General features: G+C 41.4%; 3 protein-coding genes across 5 annotated transcripts in view; 1 reads left to right on the plus strand and 2 right to left on the minus strand.

The window, feature by feature from the left end:
* cwc27 (CWC27 spliceosome associated cyclophilin) overlaps window positions 1–5,694 on the minus strand; it is a 33,234-nt gene extending 27,540 nt beyond the window's left edge. Inside the window, exons 1-10 of the mRNA XM_010793375.1 lie at window positions 5,453–5,694; window positions 5,184–5,280; window positions 4,933–5,045; window positions 4,608–4,751; window positions 4,360–4,458; window positions 4,159–4,262; window positions 3,859–3,928; window positions 2,964–3,043; window positions 2,843–2,879; window positions 2,585–2,754 (exon numbers count right to left, since the gene is read on the minus strand). Of these exons, the coding sequence (XP_010791677.1) occupies window positions 2,585–2,754; window positions 2,843–2,879; window positions 2,964–3,043; window positions 3,859–3,928; window positions 4,159–4,262; window positions 4,360–4,458; window positions 4,608–4,751; window positions 4,933–5,045; window positions 5,184–5,280; window positions 5,453–5,494 (956 nt within the window). The 5' untranslated portion in view covers window positions 5,495–5,694. The remainder of the gene's footprint in view (window positions 1–2,584; window positions 2,755–2,842; window positions 2,880–2,963; window positions 3,044–3,858; window positions 3,929–4,158; window positions 4,263–4,359; window positions 4,459–4,607; window positions 4,752–4,932; window positions 5,046–5,183; window positions 5,281–5,452) is intronic.
* Window positions 5,695–6,255: 561 nt separating this feature from the next.
* On the plus strand, window positions 6,256–14,786 carry ppwd1 (peptidylprolyl isomerase domain and WD repeat containing 1). Its single transcript, XM_010793379.1, has 11 exons — window positions 6,256–6,419; window positions 6,546–6,648; window positions 7,157–7,260; window positions 7,392–7,512; window positions 7,621–8,068; window positions 8,151–8,341; window positions 12,574–12,763; window positions 12,853–13,034; window positions 13,124–13,205; window positions 13,285–13,467; window positions 14,270–14,786. Exons 1-11 carry the CDS (start codon window positions 6,287–6,289, stop codon window positions 14,411–14,413), a joined length of 1,881 nt encoding a protein of 626 aa, XP_010791681.1. The 5' UTR covers window positions 6,256–6,286; the 3' UTR covers window positions 14,414–14,786.
* The window catches only part of trim23 (tripartite motif containing 23), a 9,536-nt gene continuing 1,396 nt past the window's right edge, over window positions 14,555–22,694 (minus strand). Inside the window, exons 2-11 of one of the 3 annotated variants that reach the window (XM_010793377.1) lie at window positions 19,475–19,637; window positions 19,082–19,203; window positions 18,723–19,001; window positions 18,452–18,634; window positions 17,992–18,207; window positions 17,438–17,572; window positions 17,187–17,316; window positions 16,976–17,086; window positions 16,690–16,814; window positions 14,555–16,100 (exon numbers count right to left, since the gene is read on the minus strand). In XM_010793377.1, coding sequence (XP_010791679.1) covers window positions 15,921–16,100; window positions 16,690–16,814; window positions 16,976–17,086; window positions 17,187–17,316; window positions 17,438–17,572; window positions 17,992–18,207; window positions 18,452–18,634; window positions 18,723–19,001; window positions 19,082–19,203; window positions 19,475–19,637 — 1,644 coding nt within the window. In that variant the 3' untranslated portion in view covers window positions 14,555–15,920. Of the gene's footprint in view, window positions 16,116–16,689; window positions 16,815–16,975; window positions 17,087–17,186; window positions 17,317–17,437; window positions 17,573–17,991; window positions 18,208–18,451; window positions 18,635–18,722; window positions 19,002–19,081; window positions 19,204–19,474; window positions 19,638–22,694 lie in introns of those variants that run through there. The other 2 variants (XM_010793376.1, XM_010793378.1) reach the window with 2 other exon arrangements.

Genomic DNA, 22,694 nt, shown 5'->3' on the forward strand with positions numbered 1-22,694 from the left:
GTGTCGTGTGTGTGTGTGTGTGTGTGTGTGTGTGTGTGTGTGTGTGTGTGTGTGTGTGTGTTGTGGCAGGGCTGATGTTTGAGATAATGGAGGAATCAGTCATGGTGATACAGTCCCTGCTGATGCTGACAGTAACTCCGGCCTCTTAGCTGTTTGGTAACTTAATGGTTGTTGATCAGGTGGAGATCACTGAAAATGCTCAGTTTTGATAAAGGTAATTTAACTCTGAGATAAAACACTTTGGAGATCAGGAAGATTAACTCTGGACCGTTTTTTCTCTATTTAACCACCCTGCAGACATGGAGACAAAGCTGATTAAAACATCAGCATTTTGAACAAATGCATTCCTAGACTTGTTTGAATGTGGACTATTTGTCAGCTGCCCTTTTTAAGACTGTCATTCAAATGTGTTACTGATAAGGATTCGAGGTAATGAGCTGTTTAACCCATTTGTATTATTCAGTGTAACCGTACTTGGCCTACATGCAGGACAAAAGCATCAGATTAGGATGCTTGCAACACAGCCTGATTATGCAGCCTCACATTGTCTGAGTTAACCTTTTATATAGCATTCATTGCACCATTAGTTTGAGATATTTTGCAATGTTAAACTTCTTCAGTATGGTCACATGAAGCACTGGTATAATCTTACATCAACGTGTATACCCACCGTGACCTTTATGCGTGTGTGATAGCTTTGTTTCTGTCTCAAAACAGACCAATGCTTTCTGTTTCTGGTTAGTTCTACTATGCAGCGCTTATGAAGTTCCTTTTTCAAGCATAGTCAAATCTAAAGCACTTTTAACACATTGCGCTATTTATTTGAATCAGCGGTTGCATATGTGTGCTGCATAATCATTTCACAGTCCTTAGGATGTGTGGTCATGGTGGTCTTTCACTCCTTGTCCTACTCTCTTTGTTTTAATTGAGAAAAGAAGTTCGGTGCAAATGTGGCAATGACGTAAAGCTCTGTCTGTGTATGAGAATAGACTTGTGGGAGTGTGTGAATATTTTGTCTGAGGTGTAAAGATTCATTATAAGACTGCACAATAGATACAAAACAGTTGTTGAAGAGCTTTCTACAGTGCTGCATTTAATGATGAAACTGGAGGCCTCAACATTGGACTCTTAGACCCATTTACACGGGAACGCAAACAAACCGAATTCGATATAAAAAAAGTCTTCCGTTCACACGGATACGGCTCAATAAACGTGTCCCTTCACACGAGACCGCTGGAGACGCTGTAGTACATATGCCGGGCCTGTAAGTGGCGCTGTACTTCCGCCACAAAATACACCAAAAGCAGCGAAGAAGACCCCCGAGCATGGTTGCCATGGTTGCCCTTCTGTTTATTCTCCGCGGTGGATTTAGCTACATGTAGTTCATGTAGTTCTCCATGTCCACTTGTTGCTGATGGTTGTGGTAGAGGAGCTGTAGATTTTGCACTAACATCTGTAGCATGGTGGGGAGAGGCGGGGCTATTGGCTACATCGTTATGAGGAAATGATGGTATAGGACGTGCACACAGAGCTGTCTGGCCCCCCAGCGTTCTGTCCGCATCTCTATCCACCTTGGGACCCGTTATCGTTTTAGGGGTCCATTTCCACGGTTCCGTTACGGCCTCGTGTGAACGAACGGGCTATACGAAAGAGAAAAGTAGCGGATACAACCCGTTTCATTCCTGTGTAAACAGCACCTAAATTGCGCTGGGAAATTAAGTACCTGGTGTTTTTGGAGCTCAACCCATATTAGGAACTCAAAGACAGGATATTTTGTCTATGCTTTGACCTTTCTTTTAAAAAATCTTTATTTTTTGAGTCCCCCAACTTCAAAGTGCAATTCTAAATTGATGAAGTAGCCCTTCAACATGACAGTATGCTCTTGGTAATACTTGGGAACTTACTGTGGGATTCAGTATCAGAAATGTTGTACATTTGATATCTAGGATTTTTGAAGGTTTTTCAACCTGAAGGTTTGAAATGTGCAAGATTTGAGTGAAGCACATGTGTTGAAAAACACACATTTTAAACAGTAAAGTGCTTTGGAAATCCAGCCACGGCCTAATCAGTGAAACAGAAGTATTTGCTGTTGCAGAAAAAGTAGTAAATAATACTTCTTCAATTTGTAGGATTGGATTTGTTCATTTGGTAATGATACTTAGAGATTAGCTAAGTCTTAAGCAGACACGATTTCACGATTGTTCTTGACTTTTAACAGACTGAAGATTGAATTAATAACCATATACTCTATACCACCATAAGCTGCAACCTTAACTCAGTGTTTGTACATTTTTGAAAATGAAGCCCTCCCTCCCTTTGTGGATTTACTAAATTCAGCTCTGTAAAATCAAGTTTGGATGGTCTCTTCTCATCTTATTGTACTCATGAAACAGGAGGGTTGCTTGTGATTCCTTTTGCTCTGTATAACGCAGTTCAACAGCTCCCCCATCATGTTGTTACGCATCATTACAAGTTGAACAATTACAAAATCAAAAAGCTTGCAGACTATTTATTAAACAAACCTGTCCTCTGTTGGATACAGATGATACGTTAACTCTATCGGGTCAGAATCATGTAGTCATACCTGCGGCTGGGCTTTTTCCCTCGCTCTTCGTCATCTGTCGCTTTCTCTTCGCTTTTTAATTTCTTTAGCTTGTTGCTGATGATTTCTCTTGTCTTCTGCCTCTCATCTGAGTCATACTCTTCGTCTGAATCCATGTCATCTTCAACATCACCATCGGCCTTATCGTCTGTCTTAGAGACAGAACAAAAAGACATTTAAAATCAGAGAGAAAATAAACTTTGCTTTGGGGCAAAGGAGATTGTACAGTGTTGGACTTACCTCAGCTGTCTCTCCTGGTATACGCTTCTTTTTTTTCCTTCAAGGTAAAAGGACAAGGATTACAAATGTAGGAGAAGGTGCTTAATGTACAATTATTAGTATTATTCATTATTACACATACTTATCAACAGCAGGAACAGAGCTCAGTCTGGGATCATCTTTCAGAAGGTCATGGCTGCTCTTGCTTTTTCCCTTAAGTGTCTGAAGAAACACAAACAATAGTAGGAGAATGATTTAGTTTTCTCCCATTTTGCAACAGTCTCGGCTTCTGAATCTTCCATTTCATTTTAATAGAAAATCATTTGAAACCAAAAATAAATGTAATGGCGCACACACACTAACTTTTTATACTTAACTTTATACGATTTAAACAACTTAAATACGATAGACATGGATTACAGATGTAGTCAGGTTGTAACAATTAAATCATATTTGAAGACAAGACTACAGGGTTTATTCTGGCAATTTTATGACATAGAACATGCTTTGGCAATCCCTATAGATGTTGAGTGTGTTTGACTGTCAAGAGTCAATGGCAGATGTGGTCAGTTTTAATGGTCTGTCAAACAGTTAATAGATATGAATATTTAATAATTTCCCAGTTTGGGATAAATACATTGCAGTGTTTCCCCTAGGTTTACTGCTTTGGGGGGGTGCTGCCTGAGTTGTTTTAAACTCACAACTTAAAATGAAAGCGTTTAGTTTATTTAATAAAAGAGCACATGTTCAATGTGAAAAGTGACAGTAGATATAGATTAGTTGGAATTTGGAGCTATATATATGTAGAAAAAAGAAAAAAGAAAGAAAAAAAAGAAAAAATTATAATTCTTTTTTTTCTTCAACACCTCGAATTTCAGGGGGGGCGCGGCGCTCCGTTGGCGGGGAGCAGCGCCAATCCAAGACAATGGTAGGGGAAACACTGCATTGAATGTGTCCGTCTGTCTGTCTCTATGTCTGGGAACCCTTAAAAAAAAAATAGGAAAATAATTTCACAGCCATTTCATTGGCTTCAGTACCTGGCTCACTTGATTCGCCATCTCCTCTTCCTCTTCAGCTTCCTCTCCAAATGATAACAGACTGAAGTTCCTACGAAAAAAACCACACAGTCAGCATAAATGCATCGATAACAACAACACATGCAGCCAAAATTGAGGGTAAGCATTGCAACCAAATGACAAAAGATGGAAATAATAAGGGCCAGGAGCAAAGAGGAGAGGAACTATTTACATATATTATTATATTTGTTTAGGTCTGATCTGATGTAATGTTTATGCCGTAGATACACTCAGTGAGACAGATGAAATTCAAGCACTCACTTTGTGGCTTTCGACTGTGATTTCTTTGAGTCCTCTTTATCTTTATCCTTTTTGGATTTCCTTGTTTCCCGAGGTATAATGTCATCAAAAGGAGAGTGAAGCACCTGGAAGACACAACACGTTTTTTAACATCAGCACTTAAATCAAAGACACCATAAAGCTGTCAAGCAAATACAAAAGTAGTTAAAGAAAGAAAAATACCTCGGTAATTTTTATCTTATGGGGATTCAAGGGTCTTTCGTCATCGTCACATTCAACTTCTGCCAATCTGAGCATATTGTAGACCGTGTCTCCGGTGACCTGCAGTGGGCATTGTTGGGAAAAAGCATGACGTTGAGTACTCATTAACTGATCTGTTGCTGATCTGGGTCCATGCATGTGGCAGGTACAGGATTTCCATAGATCTACAGGAAATATTTATATAAATTCCTACAGTTTCTCCGATTCACCTTGCCGAATATGGTGTGTTTATTGTTGAGTTCATCTGCTCGTCCCAAGGTGAAGAAAAACTGACTGCCATTATCATGTGGGCCAGCATTTGCCATGGCCACCAAACCTCTCCGATTGAAGCGCAACCTGGAGTGAAATTCATCCTAAAAATGTAAAATGACACATGTATTCAAAGGTTATTTTTATTTAAATCTCAGCTCAATCCTTTAATGGTTGACTTTGCCAAGGTTTAATACTGTAGGTTAACATGACCTTGGAATGATTTGTACTTATTAATCCTTTTGGATTTAACATCTATACACAGAATTAGTGCAGAAGTCTTGCCTTGAATGATCGTCCATAGACGGACTCTCCACCTGTCCCTGTTCCAGTGGGATCTCCCCCCTGAACAATGAACTCACGCACCACTCTGTGAAACATTGTGCCATCATAGTAACCTAGAGGAGACATACAAGACAATTAGATAACCATTTATTTTACAGGTGTGGGTGACTAGTGTTGCTGCAATGACTGGTCTTGTTGTTTTTGTATTCTGCATTATCTTAAGAGTGTTTTAGCTAGCTTTGAATTCTTACCTTCCATGCACAGTTGCACAAAGTTCCTGCATGCTTTAGGAGCCTCCTTGGACCACAACTCAATGTCAATGTCGCCTGCTGTGGTCTTCAACAAGACCTAAGAAAGCATCGCAAGTGGAAGCATTAAAAACAAGATATTATAACCATGTTGTTGTCGATGAATCGTGCAACGTAAGTAAACATAATCAATGTTATACAGTTTCAAAGTAAATGATATAGTGATATATCGTGTTTGCACAAAGAGGAATTTAAGTTACAATTGCGCTCACCTTTCCATTTGATGGTGGTTCTTGGATGTAAATATTGCTCATTCTGCCGCCGAGCTTTGCAGTCAGAGGATGAAAATTGTCTTATTTGAGAGCTTCTGATTATGTATAGCTAACTGTTGTATAACCCGATAAATGATGTTTGCTAAAATATCCTACTTACTGACAAATATTATACTTCAGTGACTACAGCCATGTTTTCCACACTTATTGTGCTGGTTGTTTACGTCGGAATATGTAGGGGTCCTCTATAAAGAACTTTTAAATATTTTGTTATGTTTTTAAATATTACCTTGAAAATCAGTGACTTTACATTTATATTACTTTCAGTGAATAATGGATTCACCGGAATTTCGATCAGAAATGTGCTAGACACCAAACAATCCCAGATAATTCTTCAACCAACCCCGAGAAAAAGTACGTTTGGTTTAACCTAAGTGTTCCATGCAAATGCACCCTCGGAAACAAATAGGACTATTAGTTCCAGTAGTACCTTACAGGTATAAATTGTTGAATATTTCAACTTGAGAAATTACCATTATAAAGACATTGTTTCCAAAAACGCAGAAAACAAGAAGGAACCATTATACTAATATAATTTTAGTTTGTACCTGTAAAACGAGTTATTTTAGCAGCACACATTGTTGCCCTAATATCTGTGCCTACAACTAAAAACTACGTAAATTATATTCTTCAGAAAAAATAGAACTTTTTAAGAACGTGTATTATTATTTGTTTAATTACATCCATATGAACTAGTAATAGAACATTCATAAATCTACGAGCCGACCGGAAGTGCCGTAACAACGAAAGCACGACGCGGAAGATTTGTCAGCAATGGCGGAGGCAGAAAACAATGTGGAGCTCAAGCGAAAAGCAGAAGACGTTCAGGATGAAAAAGGGGATGCAGAAGAAGAGGAGTGGGTCGGACCTATGCCAAACGAAGCCTCTCAGCCCAAGAAAAGAAAAGGTTTGTTTATGACAGTTAGAGCCTTCGTCACATTTTGTATTCATTTGTAGCTTCTGCTAAATAATGCTAACCATGCTAACAAAACTCCCGCTAACTCTTGTGTGTTTGTTTTGTTTATATCCTCAGTACTGGAATATGAGCGTGTTTACCTGGACAACCTGCCATCAGCTGCAATGTATGAACGGAGCTACATGCACAGAGACGTTATCACACACATAGTGTGTTCCAAGTAAGTGCATGCCCAACAAAGTTAACTATTACATTAGACACAACATACTTCGTACATATGGGACAGTTTACTTAGTTTATTATGTCCACTTACAATATTTCCAAGACTAATGATCATGCACAACTGATAAAGGAGATTTGCAAAGTAACAGGGATTATACTGCTGTCTATTTTTCAGTTACAGTTAAAATGGTGTGGCTCAATTATCAGTACAGTATTAATAGCATGTGTTTTGTGCTAATCAAGTGCAAACATTCATGATTCATCGCAAAATCACGCAATAAACTGGTGACAAAAGACTGTGCCATGGTCAATATACTTCAAACTTTAATTTAGTGTGTTATTTGATGTGAATGTCTCTCAAATCACTCTTATTCAATCATATAAAAGCTTTTCCTACACAATTATGACCTCATCTTATTTATACATATGTATGCAGGTGAGCATTCCTTTATTTCTTCTTCTGCCCCAGGGTTTGCTTCTAATTAAACAACATATTTCATTTTCAGGACAGACTTCATTATCACCGCCAGCCAGGATGGCCATGTCAAGTTTTGGAAGAAGAGGGAAGATGAGGGAATAGAGTTTGTCAAGCACTTTCGAAGCCATCTCGGTATGATTTGAATTTACCACTTCTCACTGATTGTTTATTAATGGAAAAAGGAAACGTGATTATTTCCCTTAAATATATTTTAGTGTTTGCACTTCGTATTATAAACTTTGTTTTTGTATGTGTTTTTGCAGGTGTGATTGAAAGCATTGCAGTCAGTTCGGAAGGGGCTCTTCTCTGTACTGTTGGTGATGATCAGGCCATGAAAGTATTTGATGTGGTCAACTTTGACATGATCAATATGCTGAAGCTGGGGTAGGTTAATGTACTGTATTTGTGCATTTGTTTAGGAATGAAATGTTTACTAAGATTCTGGAGAAAAAATTCCCACTGTAACATGACATTTATCCTTCCTCTGTGAAGCTTTCACCCAGGCCAGTCAGAGTGGGTGTACAATCCTGGAGATGCCATTTGCACGATAGCCTGCTCGGAAAAATCAACAGGAAAGATCTTCGTCTATGACGGAAGGGGAAGCAACGAGCCCCTTCACATCTTCGACAAGATGCACGCCTCACCGCTGTCCCAAATCCGCCTGAATCCCAAATTTAGGGTCATCGTCTCTGCTGACAAAGCAGGAATGTTGGAGTACTGGACTGGCCTCCGAAATGAGTTCAAGTTCCCCAAATATGTGCATTGGGAATACAAAACAGACACAGACTTGTATGAATTTGCAAAACACAAAACCTATCCCACCAGCCTTACATTTTCTCCTGACGGGAAGAAAATGGCCACCATTGCTTCTGACAGGAAAGTCCGTATCTTCCGCTTCCTGACAGGAAAACTGATGAGAGTGTTTGATGAATCATTATCTGTAAGTACACACATGTCACTCAACCTCAGCTTTTAATGACGTGTCTAATTCACATGCTTATCACTGCTGCTTCATATGTTAGATGTTCACAGAGCTGCAGCAGATGAGGCAGCAGCTCCCTGACATGGAGTTCGGGAGGCGGATGGCTGTGGAGAGAGAACTGGAGAAGGTGGACGGGATCCGGCTGACAAACATAATCTTTGATGAGACCGGTCACTTTGTGCTCTACGGCACCATGCTGGGCATCAAAGTCATCAATGTGGAAACCAACAGGTGCGTTCATATGCTGTTTACACGAGAACACAAACGGTTGTATCCACTACTTTTCTCTTTCGTATAGCCCGTTCGTTCACACGAGGCCGTAACGGAAACGGACCCCCGCAACGGGTCCCAAAGTGGATAGATCTGCAAACGGAACGCTCTGGGGGGCCAAACGGCTCAGTGTGTACGCCCTTTACGATAATTTCCTGATAATGATGAAGCCATAGCCCCGCCTCTCCCCACCTCTGTTGCTCACTGCAGTAGCACTACTGGCCAGTGCTACTGCTACTGACCATGCTACAGATGTTAGTGCAAAATCTACAGCTCCTCTACCACAACCATCAGCAACAAATGGACATGGAGAATTACATGAACTACATGTTGCTAAATCCACCACAGGGCATAAACAGAAGGGCAACCATGCTCGGGGGTCTTCTTCGCTGCTTTTGTTGTATTATTATATACTACAGCGTCTCGTGTGAACGGAAGACTTTTTTGATATCGTATTCTTTTCTTATGCGTTTGCGTGTAAATGGCGTCTAAGGGGCAACTGTCTTTAAAGAGCATCTTGCAGGTTTTTGTTTTTTTCTACATTTATGCTTAAAATTGCTTGAAAATTACAATTTAAAAAAGTGAATGTAGGATTTGATATGTTTTACGAGACATACGGGCAGGAATTCAGAGGGAAAGGAGCAATTTTGAGCTCTGCTCTTAAAAACGCCTTTTTTTTAAGGTCATACGTCGAACGCGTCATATTACATCACAAAGGGTAAACATCTCCGCTCTCTGACCGCGGGTATAGTTAGTAGTTGCGTTGAGTTGAGCGGTTGTGTTTTAGTGGGCTGGTATTTTCCGGTAGTTTTTACATTGTATTTCACCATTTGTAATCATGGTTCAGTATTTTGTTTGTGCAGGTTGCACAAATACCAGCCTGTCAGGACATCGAGTCCACAGTAAAAAGGACCGGAGCTAGCGTTCGTTCCTGGGTGCGTTGTGCATCCCTCCCTGCAGCACATACTCTCCACAGCTTTATCAGGAAACCGTATTACATCTCTCTTCGGACTATAAGGCCGCGCACCTGAATATAAGCCGCAGCAGCTAAATTGAATGATGTGTACATATATAAGCCGCACTGGACTATAAGCCGCAGTGCAATAGTAGCTACAGAACATGTACTGTGCTGTGTAAACTGTACTGTATCACGTAGCGTTTCAGACACACACATTTTTCAACTTTCAAACTTAAACGGTGCGCTCCCAGCGCACGTACCGGCAGTGATCTACAGCAGTGGTTTTCAACCAGTGGTACGGGGACAAACTGTCTCGCTCTCGTAATGTCTGTCTGTCTTGCTCTCGTTCTGTCTCTCGTACCACTCTCGGTTCCACTTTTACTTTTGCGCGCTACCTGTCTCACTCTTTTCCGGCCTCCAGCTTTTCTTGCTGGAGCCCGCCGCTTAAAAGGTGGGGGGTGCGGACCGGCCATAGAGCCCATAGAGTTAAAGGTGGTGGACTGTAACCTGTAAAAATCCATAGATTTAGGAGTTTGCGTAATATGCACTGTGTTTAATGTTACGATCTTGTTATCATCCCAAACATCACTAATTAGGATTCGTTACGGAGTTTATTTGAGACGAGGAGGGCGAAGTCCGGGAGTATGTCTACGGGACGACACCTGTGCCGTCTCGTCCAATGTAGAGGAGAGGAGGACGAGCAGGAGTTCCAATATAGGGTGTGTTTAGTAGACCCGTTACTAAGTAACTGAAATAATTACCAATATGTAATTAAACAACATAAATTTTTATTTTCTTAGGAGAGGAAGAGACAACAAAGAGAAGTAATCTACAACTTCCGGTACCCTTCGCACGACCACAGGGTTTACTCCAGTACCCTGACTAGCCCGACCCTCTTAAACAAACTCGCTGAGTTTCACGCTCACTAGCTACACAAACGTTCCCCCCCCCCCCCCCCCCGAACCATCCCCCCCCGGGGGGTTTAGTCCTTGTCACGCATAAAATTAAAGTACACACCAATACGCTGGAATATCTACAGTAAATTTTACCTAAATGACGGCAAACTAATACATCCACACCGGAATTTACGGAACATCATACGTACGGACTAATCCTCGTTAACTTTATGTTCCTGTCACCCATTACCCCCGAGTGTAGACGGACGCGAAATTAATGTTTTACTTGCAAAAATTGGGAAGTCCCCACTCACAAACTTCGCACTTGCGGGCCACAAGGTTCGCGTTCTACAACTCGTACGACTTAGGTCGTTGACTTCCATTTTGAGGTTAGTTGTTTGGGGATTGACAGCCGTAATTGATCTCTTAATGCAACAGTCACTACACATGTAATAAATTCGTTCGAATTTCTCCGTTGAAGGTCCAATTTTCTGTGGACACTTATTTACACATCCTTTTACTACTTTATGTGATTCTAAAAGTTTTTTTATATTGTCTTTATATTCGTGATGTCATGGCTGTAGACGGGCATACAAAAACATTCTACTGCAAGGTGAAGCCGCGCTATTTTTTCGGAGCCCCGGTGCGACTGCGAGGGCGCCACTCGCATTGTGCCGTCGTGGTCCTCTTCGCCGGCCACATTGCACTAATTATTTGTACCTAGGCGTTACGATCAAGTTGTCGGTCTTTCTTCAACTTGTACTTATGAAGCTTACGTATACTGCCTGGCGGTTGGAATGTATTACATACTCTTCTTTTTTTTTTATCTTCTTTTTTTACCTATTTATAACAAAATCTTAAAGAAAAAATTTTCATAATAATTATTATTGCAAACGTATCTGTAAAAAAAGGAAACTGTTACGGTGATTTCCGCGTCACAAAGAGTTTTTGAAAAAAAAGGCGAAAAAAAGACTTTTAATTAAGTGATTCCCCGTCCGGGTCCCCCAGCCGCGTCAGTAGAACCCGTCGACAATAAAGCAGCGCCGAACTTTTCAAACCCTGGGGACTGGATTACCGTCCGAGATGTGGATGCAGGAATACCACGGCACGATGGCCTCCCTCTCTCTCTCTCTCCGGTCGGCTTCCCCTCTCTCTTCATGGCATTAAAAGCCTGGATATTCGGCACTGAAAAAGGGGGTAAAAAAGCTGGCCCGACGCCGGGAATTATTTGCCACGCCGATTAGATTACCTAAAAATGTCGGAATTGCCTGTNGTAGTGTGGAGTTGCATTAGGTAACGCGAGATACGGCTGATACTTGCGCATTAGTTTCTGTTATGGATCAGTATCAACAGTCCTGCCAGTAACGTTACTATATTATCAATGCTACGTTAGTTATAGCCTGATATATGATAGCTAACTTTACAATGTTGTGATGTGACGTTAGCTAACATTCTGTAGCTAACGCCGGTCACTGACCAAGATAGCTGCCCAGTTCTCCACTGGTTCTCCTCACACCACAGCTCAATTTCTCTCCGATGGCCGTTATTTCTTCTAATCCTTGGCTGCTCCTGGTCTCTTGGACGCCTAGCAGGCTCATAATTATAAGGTTGTGGTCCGTCATATGCATTCGAATATTCATGTTCAACTTCTTCTGTGTCGAAACTAGCATTGGGAACTATGTTTATTAATACGTTACACCGGCCGCTCTCCCCCTTGTGTCCCCCGTGTTACGTCACATGCTGGAGGTCACGTGCCGAGGCTTTTTTATGCGGAAGTGAACATTTCTTACAAAAACGACGCCAGATGTCGCTGTAGTGTATATTTCTGTATATTTTTTTGAAAATCTAGTGTATTCATCATTTTCCTACACATTTATTCACAGGTGTCTTTAACCTGGAAGTTGCTCTTTAAAGGCACTTTCCTGCTGGACACAGACCCACACACAAAAATCTGGCTTTTGTATTTACCTGGAATTTAGGAGGCATTTGTTGTTGTTTTTTGCAAGTATTGATTTGCTTCAGCCAGATGAGAAGTTATGGGAAAAGTGACCATGGGTGGTCCTGCATATTTTTGCTTCATTTTTGGCTCGAAGCTTTTCTACTCAAAGCTACCAAACTCCAGTCAGACCACAATAATTGTACGTTCATCATAAAACACACTTCTTTTAGACTCTACTGAAACAACATTAAAGACCAATGAAAACTTCCGTTGTTAAAAATAACCTGCATATACTCGTTTCGTTGGGTGGAAAGAGTTAACAATTGATTTTGGAGATGGTTGGTTAATTAAACCTTGAGGTCAAGTATATATTGAGATTAATGATGATTTTGCTCCTCAGATGTGTGCGGATATTCGGGAAGCTGGAGAACGTCCGTGTGGTGCAGCTGAGTCTGTTCCAGGGGATTGCTAAAGCCACACATGTGGCTCCTACTGTTGAAATGAAAGCATGTGACAACCCCGCCTTAGACAACGCCATGCCGGACCCCACCATATTCTGCACCGCGTTTAAGAAGAACCGCTTCTACATGGTGAGAAAACTTGACATTCAAATCTAAAATGATACAGCTACATATTTAGTTAAACTATATGTCTAAATACGTTTGTTCCCTTCCTTCAGTTCTCAAAGAGAGAACCAGAGGATACAAAGAGTGCTGACTCGGACAGAGACATCTTCAACGAGAAGCCCTCAAAGGAGGAAGTGATGGCTGCCACTCAGGCCGAGGGCCCCAAGAGAGTGTCCGACAGCGCCATCATCCACACCACCATGGGAGACATCCACATCAAGCTGTTCCCCGTGGAGTACGTTTCTACTTCTTTCAGGTCTTTGTTCAGAAATCTCTTTACAACTGAACATATATTAACAGTAGTATTTAAAAAAATGTCCCTAGATGCCCCAAAACGGTGGAGAACTTCTGTGTTCACAGCAGGAACAGCTACTTCAACGGACATATATTCCACAGAGTAATCAAGGTGAGTTTTCCTCTGTAGTAAGTCAGATATAATCATTTATCTGACTGAGCTGCGTCTAAATCTGTGTCTTTGTGCTCAGGGTTTTATGATCCAGACAGGAGACCCCACGGGCACAGGCATGGGAGGAGAGAGCATCTGGGGGGGAGAGTTTGAGGACGAGTTCCACTCCACGCTGAGACACGACCGCCCATACACACTCAGTATGGCAAACGGAGGCCCAGGCACCAACGGCGCACAGTTCTTCATCACTGTTGTTCCAACTGTAAGTTTACACTTCACAATGGCAAACCATCTTAGACCCATTTCAGACACATTCCTTTAATGTTCTGGAAGTTGTTTGTGTTTAGATAGGAGTCTCAAGCCAGTTGTCTTTAAAAGTGGTTAAGACATTTTCACCCAGTTGGACATGCAGTGGTTTCACATTTCCAGCCTTGCTTCAGTCTGAAGTGAATGCCATCAGATTCCCATAAAGGCTACAGCAGCCCAACCTTACATATGCACATCTTATTGTGCCTTTTCAAGAACACAGAGTAAGATGAGAAGATAAATATACCCTCTTTTACTGTTAATATGAAGCTGCAGCTAGCAGAAGGTTAGGCTAAGTTCGCCTGACTAAATCAGCCCACCAGCCCCTCATCTTAAACTATTTCTGTACGGTCTCTAATGCCTAAAGAAAATTAAATCAGTTTAATATACTATAAAACATTGTGAACAGACAGAACAAATGTTCATGTTAGATTAGTCAGAGAATAGGTTATATTGTAAAAAATGGGCAAAAGAGAAACCCTGCTGCATTTCAAATTCTCACGGTATTGATATCTATCTTACTACTTAACATAATACTATTACAAATCTTTAGTTTTACGGTTTTGTATCAAGAATATAATTGACTAAGCAACAGTAACACTTTGACAAACCACAGTGGGGTAAATTGATTAAAATAGCGTCCCAAAGTGACGCACGGCTGTTGACAGACTGTATAAATAGGTTACAATTTCATCCCTGAAAATGGCTTGAATATCTTAATAATAAATGTTTAATGTGCTCTTTGTTTTTGCCTTCAGCCTTGGCTCGACAACAAGCACACCGTGTTTGGAAGATGCGTGAAGGGCATGGAGGCCGTCCAGAGGATCTCCAATGTCAAAATCAACCCCAAGACAGACAAACCGTATGAAGACATCAGCATCATCAACATCACTGTAAAGTGATCGTGTGTCTTAATCGCGTCCTGTACAGTGATGTTTTGTTTTTTACCAGAAAGAGTTATTAAAGAATGCTTTGAAAGAGACAAGTGAGAATAGTTTTTTTAGTTGGTAATCGCTCAAAGAAGAAGCCTCAAACCACACAAATAAGGTCAATTAGTTTATTTAACAGCAACACATTATGAATAATTTACAAAAGCCATTATCAAGTCCACTGTAACAAAGGTTTGATGTGCCTTGTGCTTCTATGTTCAAAAACAAATGGAAATGTTTTCACAAACTGCAGAAGGGCATTTTTAACACGTGCATTTTTTTTCTTTATTAGTATTTTTATATATAGGTACATGTTAACATTACATAGCAATGAATAAAGATGAAATCAAAGTCCAATGATGGGTCCCTAATACCGAGACAAGTGTGAGTGTTGGGCTTCACATTACATGTATTACTGAAGGCTGCTGATTAAAAGATGTACCATCTCTGAAGCACTCCACACTAAAACAGGACTTATGAGATGTTTGAATAGATATTTTCAGTGAGGTTAAGAGTCTACTACGAAACGGCAGATGGTTAATTTGCTTCCAAATAAAAAAATTGTAGTGATGCAGCAAACTATTGTATTCAACACATTCTGGGTGCGAGACTCCACAAAACGGAGGCAGAATCGGTGCATACAACTTTTCTCCCTAAAGCCTCGTATCAAAGTAACATTCCCGCTCATAAATAAGTTCAGTAAACAGTTTGTTCTGTAACTGAAAACAAGAACAGCTGTGGCATTAAATAGGTTCAAACAGTACGCTTAAAAAAAAAACACAAAGACCCCATGAAACATCAACCACTATTGCTAACAGAATGTGTCAAGGCAAAGTGAGAAAAGAGCCAAACTGAACATTCGACCTGTTTGAAGCCACTGGAAGTCGTATTGAGAATGTCTGTCCCATCTCACCTGCAAATATGCTGAATGTAGCTAAAGTTATTTCTCAGGAGTATACTGAAGGTTTACGATCACTACAAATACAGACTACCGTACTCAGCATTTAGTCGGGATTACTGTCACATATGGAGGTGGTTATGATGAATAGCGTGAGATAGAAAACACAGAGTTCACTGTCAGGGCACAAGGAGCATTATTAAGACTGGACTAAAATCAGCTAGCTATAGGTGCCAGATAAACAGCTGGTTAATAGAAAAAAGGTTTGAACAAAGAGAACAGTAAGCAATGTGCTGGACCGTGTAAGCTGCCTTAGAGAAGAAGCATGATGGGAGTTTTAATTCAGGTTTTGGGGGAAAGTGAGTTCATTTCTCAGGCTGGGAGGGTTTTGAAGTTTCCGTTCTGATTCAGTGAAGCGAGAGAAAGATTTCCTTTGCCCACATTGGGGCACAAAGAGGGGAAGATGAGGAGGCTTAAAGCCGCAGTCTGAGGAGTTCATATTTGGAAATGAGCAAAGGCTGGGGGGGTTAGGGTTCGGTTGTTAGGGGAGAGTCAGTTTGGGCCAGAATAGATGTTTTACATTTAGGCGACGTCCAGGACCCCGGCAGCCACCAGCTGTCTGGAGAGCCAGTCCAGCCCCTCGTGGAGACCCATCCCACTGCGGGCGTCGCAGCCCTGGATGTGCCAGCTCCGCCCACAGCACAGCTTGTGGAGGCTCAGCAGCTCTGTCATCTCCTCCACCGACACCACCCCGGGGACGTCCTGTAGACATGCAAACTGATCATCAACTCTGTCTGAGCTAAGACAAGGTTATTCACAGCAGAATCAGATGTATTTGCAGAGTATCGGTGCACACAAGAGGAATTCCACTCCTTAATGTACATGAACAGAAATCGATATTTTTTCATTTCATTTAATCGTTTATTTGAACTGGGACAGTGCACATCGATGAACACTTTAAAACAAAACAATGCTTACAAGCGTAAATGAGCCGGATTTTAGCTTTAAGCTAATTTCCATCCGCAGACCCCTCACACACAACATACAAGAACATGTCATTTATATACATAGGAAAAAGAAATACATGACATGCAGAAAGAACAGATTATAATAAGGAAAACAATGCTGGACAAATAAATGTTAGGAATAAATAGCTAAATAGGTTTTTGGAAGAAAAAAGATATACGTATATAAAAAGCCGCCATGGACTAACAATGCACATAATAAGTAAATAACGAGTTTCTGTATGTTGTAAACTATATAAGTGATGCAAATATCTGCAAAAAGATATGAGAGAAAATATGGGACAGCTGTATGGTGTAAAAACAAGCATTATCATTATTCCCTTTACCTGTTTGTTTGCAAAGATGAGCAACAAGGCATCTCTCAGCTCCTTCTCCGTCAGTAGTTTGGCCAACTCGCTGTGAGCCTCCATCAGTCTGTCCCTGTGGCAGCTGTCAATCACAAACACCACCGCTGCACGGAGAAGCAGAGTACAAAAGGGATTAAGTGAAAAATAAAAACAATATGAAAAACTATATTGAAATGTGTTTACCCTGTGCTATAAAAGCTTTACGTGACATTTAGAATAACATTAAACACAAAGATATTCAAAGTATATAGAGCACCAACAGTACCTTGGGTGTTGAGATAATAGTGTTTCCACAGCGGTCTGAGCTTATGTTTGCCACCCACGTCCCAGATGGTGAATTTCAAGTTCTTATATTCAACCGTCTCCACATTGAAACCTTTGACAAAAACAGAGAACAAGCTTCTTTTTTTTTGAGAGCAAAATCTTTGTATTTATGTAGAATAATTACAATCTGATTATACTATAGATGCATTTACCAATAGTGGGGATGGGTTGCATGAACTCATCTTGTTTGAGCTTGAAGAGGATGGTGGTTTTACCAGCTCCGTCTAGCCCAAGAGTTACAACACGGATCTCCATCTTGGGGCCGATGTGGACCCGATTGTCCTGAAACAACAACATATTGTGACATATTAAAACAAAGTCAACATCTGAACTATTAGTGAAGCAATTCTTTGCTGCTCCATGCAGACCAGCAGGAGACACAATCATGGTGGATAGTGTGTACCTTGGTGAAGGTGACAGGGATGCCAGCGTCCAGCTGAATGTGATCTTCCAGCTCTGTGAACTGATGCTGCTGCTTCTGAAGCGTCTCCAGCAAACAGTTGATCTCCTGCTTAGACATCACCACCCTGCAGTCATCCTGCAGCAGGAGAGAAGCAACATATGTCAGAGATATCACTATATCGTATGAGTCTCAGATATAGAGGCCCAAAAAAAAGGGTAACTGGATAAAACAAAAAATAAAGAAAATATGATCTATCTGTAGGGTCCTTTCCATATTATGTCATATATATATATATATATATATATATAATAATCTAATCCTGTCAGCGCAAAAACTGCCACATTAGTGGACGTTTATTGCACTATCAAAATGCAGTAAGTTTAGAATCTGATGTATGCAGCGCCTTTCCTTACTGCACCATATTTAAAAATGGTTTCTTTTAGTTAATTAGATGTTTATAGGGTCCAGGATGAAAAATACTGAGGTACTGATTGAAACTTTTCTTCTTTCTTAAAAAGATCAAGGTATTTATTTGGGTGTGTGGCGTCTCCTACCTGCTGCAGAGTCTTCTCGCAGTGCAGGCAGGCGGTGGAGACCTGGGACAGCAGGATGGTCATGTCCTCCTGCTGCTGCCTCAGCCAGATCAGCCTCTCCCTGACGTGAGCGTCCACCACGCTCAGCGCCATCTCCTCCTGCCGGCACAGGGTCTCGTGGAGGTCTGCAAAGTACGCCCGCACACAGGACCGCGCACTCTCCGCTGTGCCGGGGACCTGACGGAGGCAGGAAGTCCAGTCAAATTTATTTATAAAGTGCATTTTATAGAACAGAGGTAGACTCAATGTTTCAAAATAACAGAAAAAAGGCTCAGATGATACATGACAATAAAAACGAAGCTAACAATGTATTAATATTCATTTAAAATAGAGAATAATAGTTCAGATTCTTAATTAAAGTTTTACCGGTTAACCACCTACTTTAAATCTAAAGAGTGTGATTTTTCAGTCAAATCCTTACATGTTCAGTGTGCGCCATGCCTATTCCGTCCTCTACTATCTGCTCTCCACCCTCTATTTGCTGCACGATGCCCACCAGATTCCTGGAGTACTCGGACACTTCATCTGTGAAGGAGCGGATGCAGTGGGCCATGTCCAAAATGGACGCCCGGATCTGATTCGCTTCAGTCTCAAGAACAGTGTGCTGAAAAAGAGAAATGGTGAACACATGAGCATGCCTCTCAAGATGAGGATATCTAACAGGAGTTCAACTGTAGTTTATGTTATCCTACCTTGTGTCCCTGGTGCTTGCCGTACTCCTTGCACACACAGCACATGAGGGGCCCGGACTGGCAGGCCTCCTCCAGGCAGACAAACTCGATGGCGTGGACCTGATGCTGCGGGCAGAGGGTCTTCTCGTGGGGTTTGTCCGCCAGCGGCACCCGGCGGTGTTTGGCCAGCGTCCGGGTGGAGTGGGTGTGCTGGGAGCACTCGGCACACAGGTGGGTGGCACACACGGTGCAGTACATGGAGGCCGTGTGGCTCTCATCCTCATCACACCGGATTATACACTAGTGGAAAAGAAGAACTGTGAGTGAAAGGTGCTGTAGTTGTGATGGTGATATTTGATCTGATGTATGGGTTTCCTTACTTCTCCCATGCCTTTCAGAACATCCTCTGCCATTCCTGACTGGTTGCTGGCTCCATTCTGGAGACGCTCCAAGAGCTCAAGCAAAGCAAAGTTCTTCTTCAGACCCCAAACTCCAGAGTCACCTAAACAGATGTGGGGTACAAAGGATAAACTTGAAGACAAAAGGACATCAAAAGGTTAATAGTTTTACTTCCAAACAGAGAAAACAGTCTTAATAATACTTACAGAAAAAGATATGGACTTTTATGGCTTGATGTTCATGCTTTTTGGTGTGTAAATGCACATGGCTTCTCTGGTTTATACTGAGCAAAGACTGGCCAAGATATTTCGAAACAGAAAATGCCTAAAAATCCACAACAGGAGTTGAATATTTTATTATGCACCCTTACTCACCCAGCTCAGTGACCTGTCTGTCGAAGGGACAGCGGACTGCTCTTCCATGGAGAGGCAGCCGGGTGAGGCAATCATGGCACACTGTGTGCCCACAGAGCAGCAGACGAGGGACCTTGTCCCCCTGCAGAGAGAAGACGTCCTCACACACACCACACTCCAGCACCTGTAGGTGAGAAAACATGTATTGATTAACTAACAGACAACCTTGTCTTTGACAGTCACTGCTGCAGATAAAGTCAGAGGAAAGATATATCGGGAAGTTGGCACTGATTTTACAATGTATCCCCTATGTGCATGCAGATTGATGCACAACAAGGACTTAAAGAGAATACAGGAGTCATATAGATTAAGAGTCTCTGAATGTGTGTGAGATTCAGTCTGCTCCACTCATAGCATGTAAGGTGGTTAACCCTCCTGATTTATAACTGTGAACTTTGATAAATGCTATTTTGACATCTGCTAAGAGCAATTTTGAGAGGGGCAGGTTTTAACTTGCATGCAGAGATCAAACAACTTTTTTGACAACCGGCCAAATGACTTATTTTGCATCTTTTTAATTGAGCAAATCATGGGCCGTGGGAAGTAGGGGTGCTGAGGGTGCTGCAGCACCCCCTGGTGGAGGACAGGGGATCTGCACTTCCACAAGATTAAATGCAAATATAATACAAAAAAACCGAATTTTCAGCCTTGATGTAACAACATTCATAATTAAGTAAAGATAACACCCTTTTCACCCCGGTTACATTTTCCATTTGCCATGTACGATGGGCGCTGTAAGTGATGAAAGTGGGGAATTTTGGCTTATCGGGCACCCGCAGCTCACAGCCAAAGTGAGAGAGAGAGATAGATAGATAGATAGATATAGAGGGGGGGTGCACCGATACCGGCGGGTATTGTTGTTAGCTTCTGCTGCGCTAACGGATATAAGAAGCTGTTTCTACAATAATGTGGAGAGAGAGTTCTGTCCTGTCAGACTGAGAGGCAAAGTGAGGTAAAGGACTCTGAGGGTTTAGATAGTTCACTTTAGTCTAAGTTATCTCAGTGAATCTCAAACGTTTTGATCACAATTTATGTAAACAAATACTTCAAAGGGACACCTTTATAATTATTAGGACAAATAAAAACAGGTTTGAAATCATTCCAATGTATAATATAGGACAGTAAACCAAAAATATCATTTAAAACTGGAGAGATTTAAAAATATGCATAAATAAATAAATGTTAACTGGTAAAATTAGATATGAATGAACAACACAAATAAAATAAGTTACATTTATTTGTTATTGGCTATGGTAGGTTATTGGAAATGTTCACATATTTGATGAATAAAATGCAAACCGATCTTTCTCATATGGGTGTTTAGAGTTGTACCCCCCCCCTAAGATCAGTCTCTAGTAATTGGGCGCTCAAAGTGCACCAGACTGAAGCATTTTACTTTAAAATGTTAAAAAAAATCTTCCCGGGGGGGCACACCCGGACCCCCCTAGAGGATGTGAAGTCCACCCCCCCAATTAAAACATGTTATAATACTAAATACATTTGAAGCCTTTTATATAAGCTGTCCACCATGTCAATATGTTTCTCTTTTTGTAGTGTATTGGTCTTTTGTAGAGGTTTTTCATTGCCAGCTAAAATCTTGCCTATAGGGCAGCAAATTGGTCAGAACCAGCCCTGGTGTCATCCCCACAGCACCCCCCATTTGAAACATGTTCCCACGGCTATGACCGCAGTACTTTTCCTACAAAGGTTCATGAGAACTTAGTTCATCAGAACTCTCTAGTTCTGATGAACTAAGTACAGATCGCGTTCACACCAGAATAAGTCCCTGAGGGAGGATTAGGCAAATGAAGCCGCTGTCGTCACTTCTTCTTCTTCTGCTTTGGGTTTACTGGAGCACCGCAAACAACTTCACGGCGTATACTGCCACCCGGAGTCCCCGGCCGGAAGTCCCCAGAGTTGGGGAAGGCTTCAGTAGAAGCTTTTTTTTTATTTTTTTTTTGTTGTTGTTACTGAGGTTTCTTCGCCTTGGTTTTATCGATAGTTGCTTTTGGTTAGTGGTGGACAAGTAGGACGATCTCTCGTCCAATGGAGTGGTCAGATCTCTTTTTCCAGATGACTATCCCGTGTCTTTACGTCTTGTGCTGGTGGCAGTGAGGGTTTTTTCATAATAACCTCTTTCGGCGGTTATTTAATAATAGGAATCGTAATCGATTACCGTATCGGTCGCCGTTTTCGTCTCTCCTGATTGAATAGTTGTGTTTCTTTTGTACCTCACCCCTCTATCCTCAAGCCGCAAGGCCTCTCAATGANTTATCTGGCACTGGAGTGTGAACATGACCAGGGTTTTATGGAGGAGTTGATTAGATGAGTACAGGTGCTCCTCATTGTGAACCAGCTGAGCCTTCTAACGATCACCACACTGCAGGGCCGTGGGAAGTAGGGGTGCTGAGGGTGCTGCAGCACCCCCTGGTGGAGGACAGGGGATCTGCACTTCCACAAGATTAAATGCAAATATAATACCAAAAAAAACGAATTTTCAGCCTTGATGTAACAACATTCATAATTAAGTAAAGATAACACCCTTTTCACCCCGGTTACATTTTCCATTTGCCCTGTACGATGGGCGCTGTAAGTGATGAAAGTGGGGAATGTTGGCTTATCAGGCGCCCGCAGCCCACAGCCAAAGTGAGAGAGAAAGAGAGAGAGATAGAGAGATAGATAGAGAGGGGGGGTGCACCGGTACCGGCGGGGATTGTTGTTAGCTTCTGCTGCGCTAACGGATATAAGAAGCTGTTTCTACAATAATGTGGAGGGAGAGCTCTCCTGTCAGACTGAGAGGCTCAGTGAGGTAAAGGACTCTGAGGGTTTAGATAGTTCACTTTAGTCTAAGTTATCTCAGTGAGTCTCAAACGTTTTGATCACAATTTATGTAAGCAAATATTTCAAAGGGACACCTTTATAATTATTAGGATAAATAAAAACAGGTTTGAAATCATTCCAATGTATACTATAGGACAGTAAACCAAAAATATTGTTTAAAACTGGAGAGATTTAAAAATATGGATAAATAAATAAATGTTAATAGGTTATTGGTTATGTTCAAATACAAACCGATCTTTTTCACATGGGTGTTTAGAGTTGTATCCCCTAGATCAGTCTCTAGTAATTGGGCACTCAAAGTGCACCAGATTGAAGTATTTTACTTTAAAATGTTAAAAAA

This window comes from Notothenia coriiceps, unplaced genomic scaffold (assembly GCF_000735185.1).
Source record: "Notothenia coriiceps isolate Sejong01 unplaced genomic scaffold, NC01 NC01_scaffold00037244, whole genome shotgun sequence".
Taxonomy (NCBI): domain Eukaryota; kingdom Metazoa; phylum Chordata; class Actinopteri; order Perciformes; family Nototheniidae; genus Notothenia; species Notothenia coriiceps.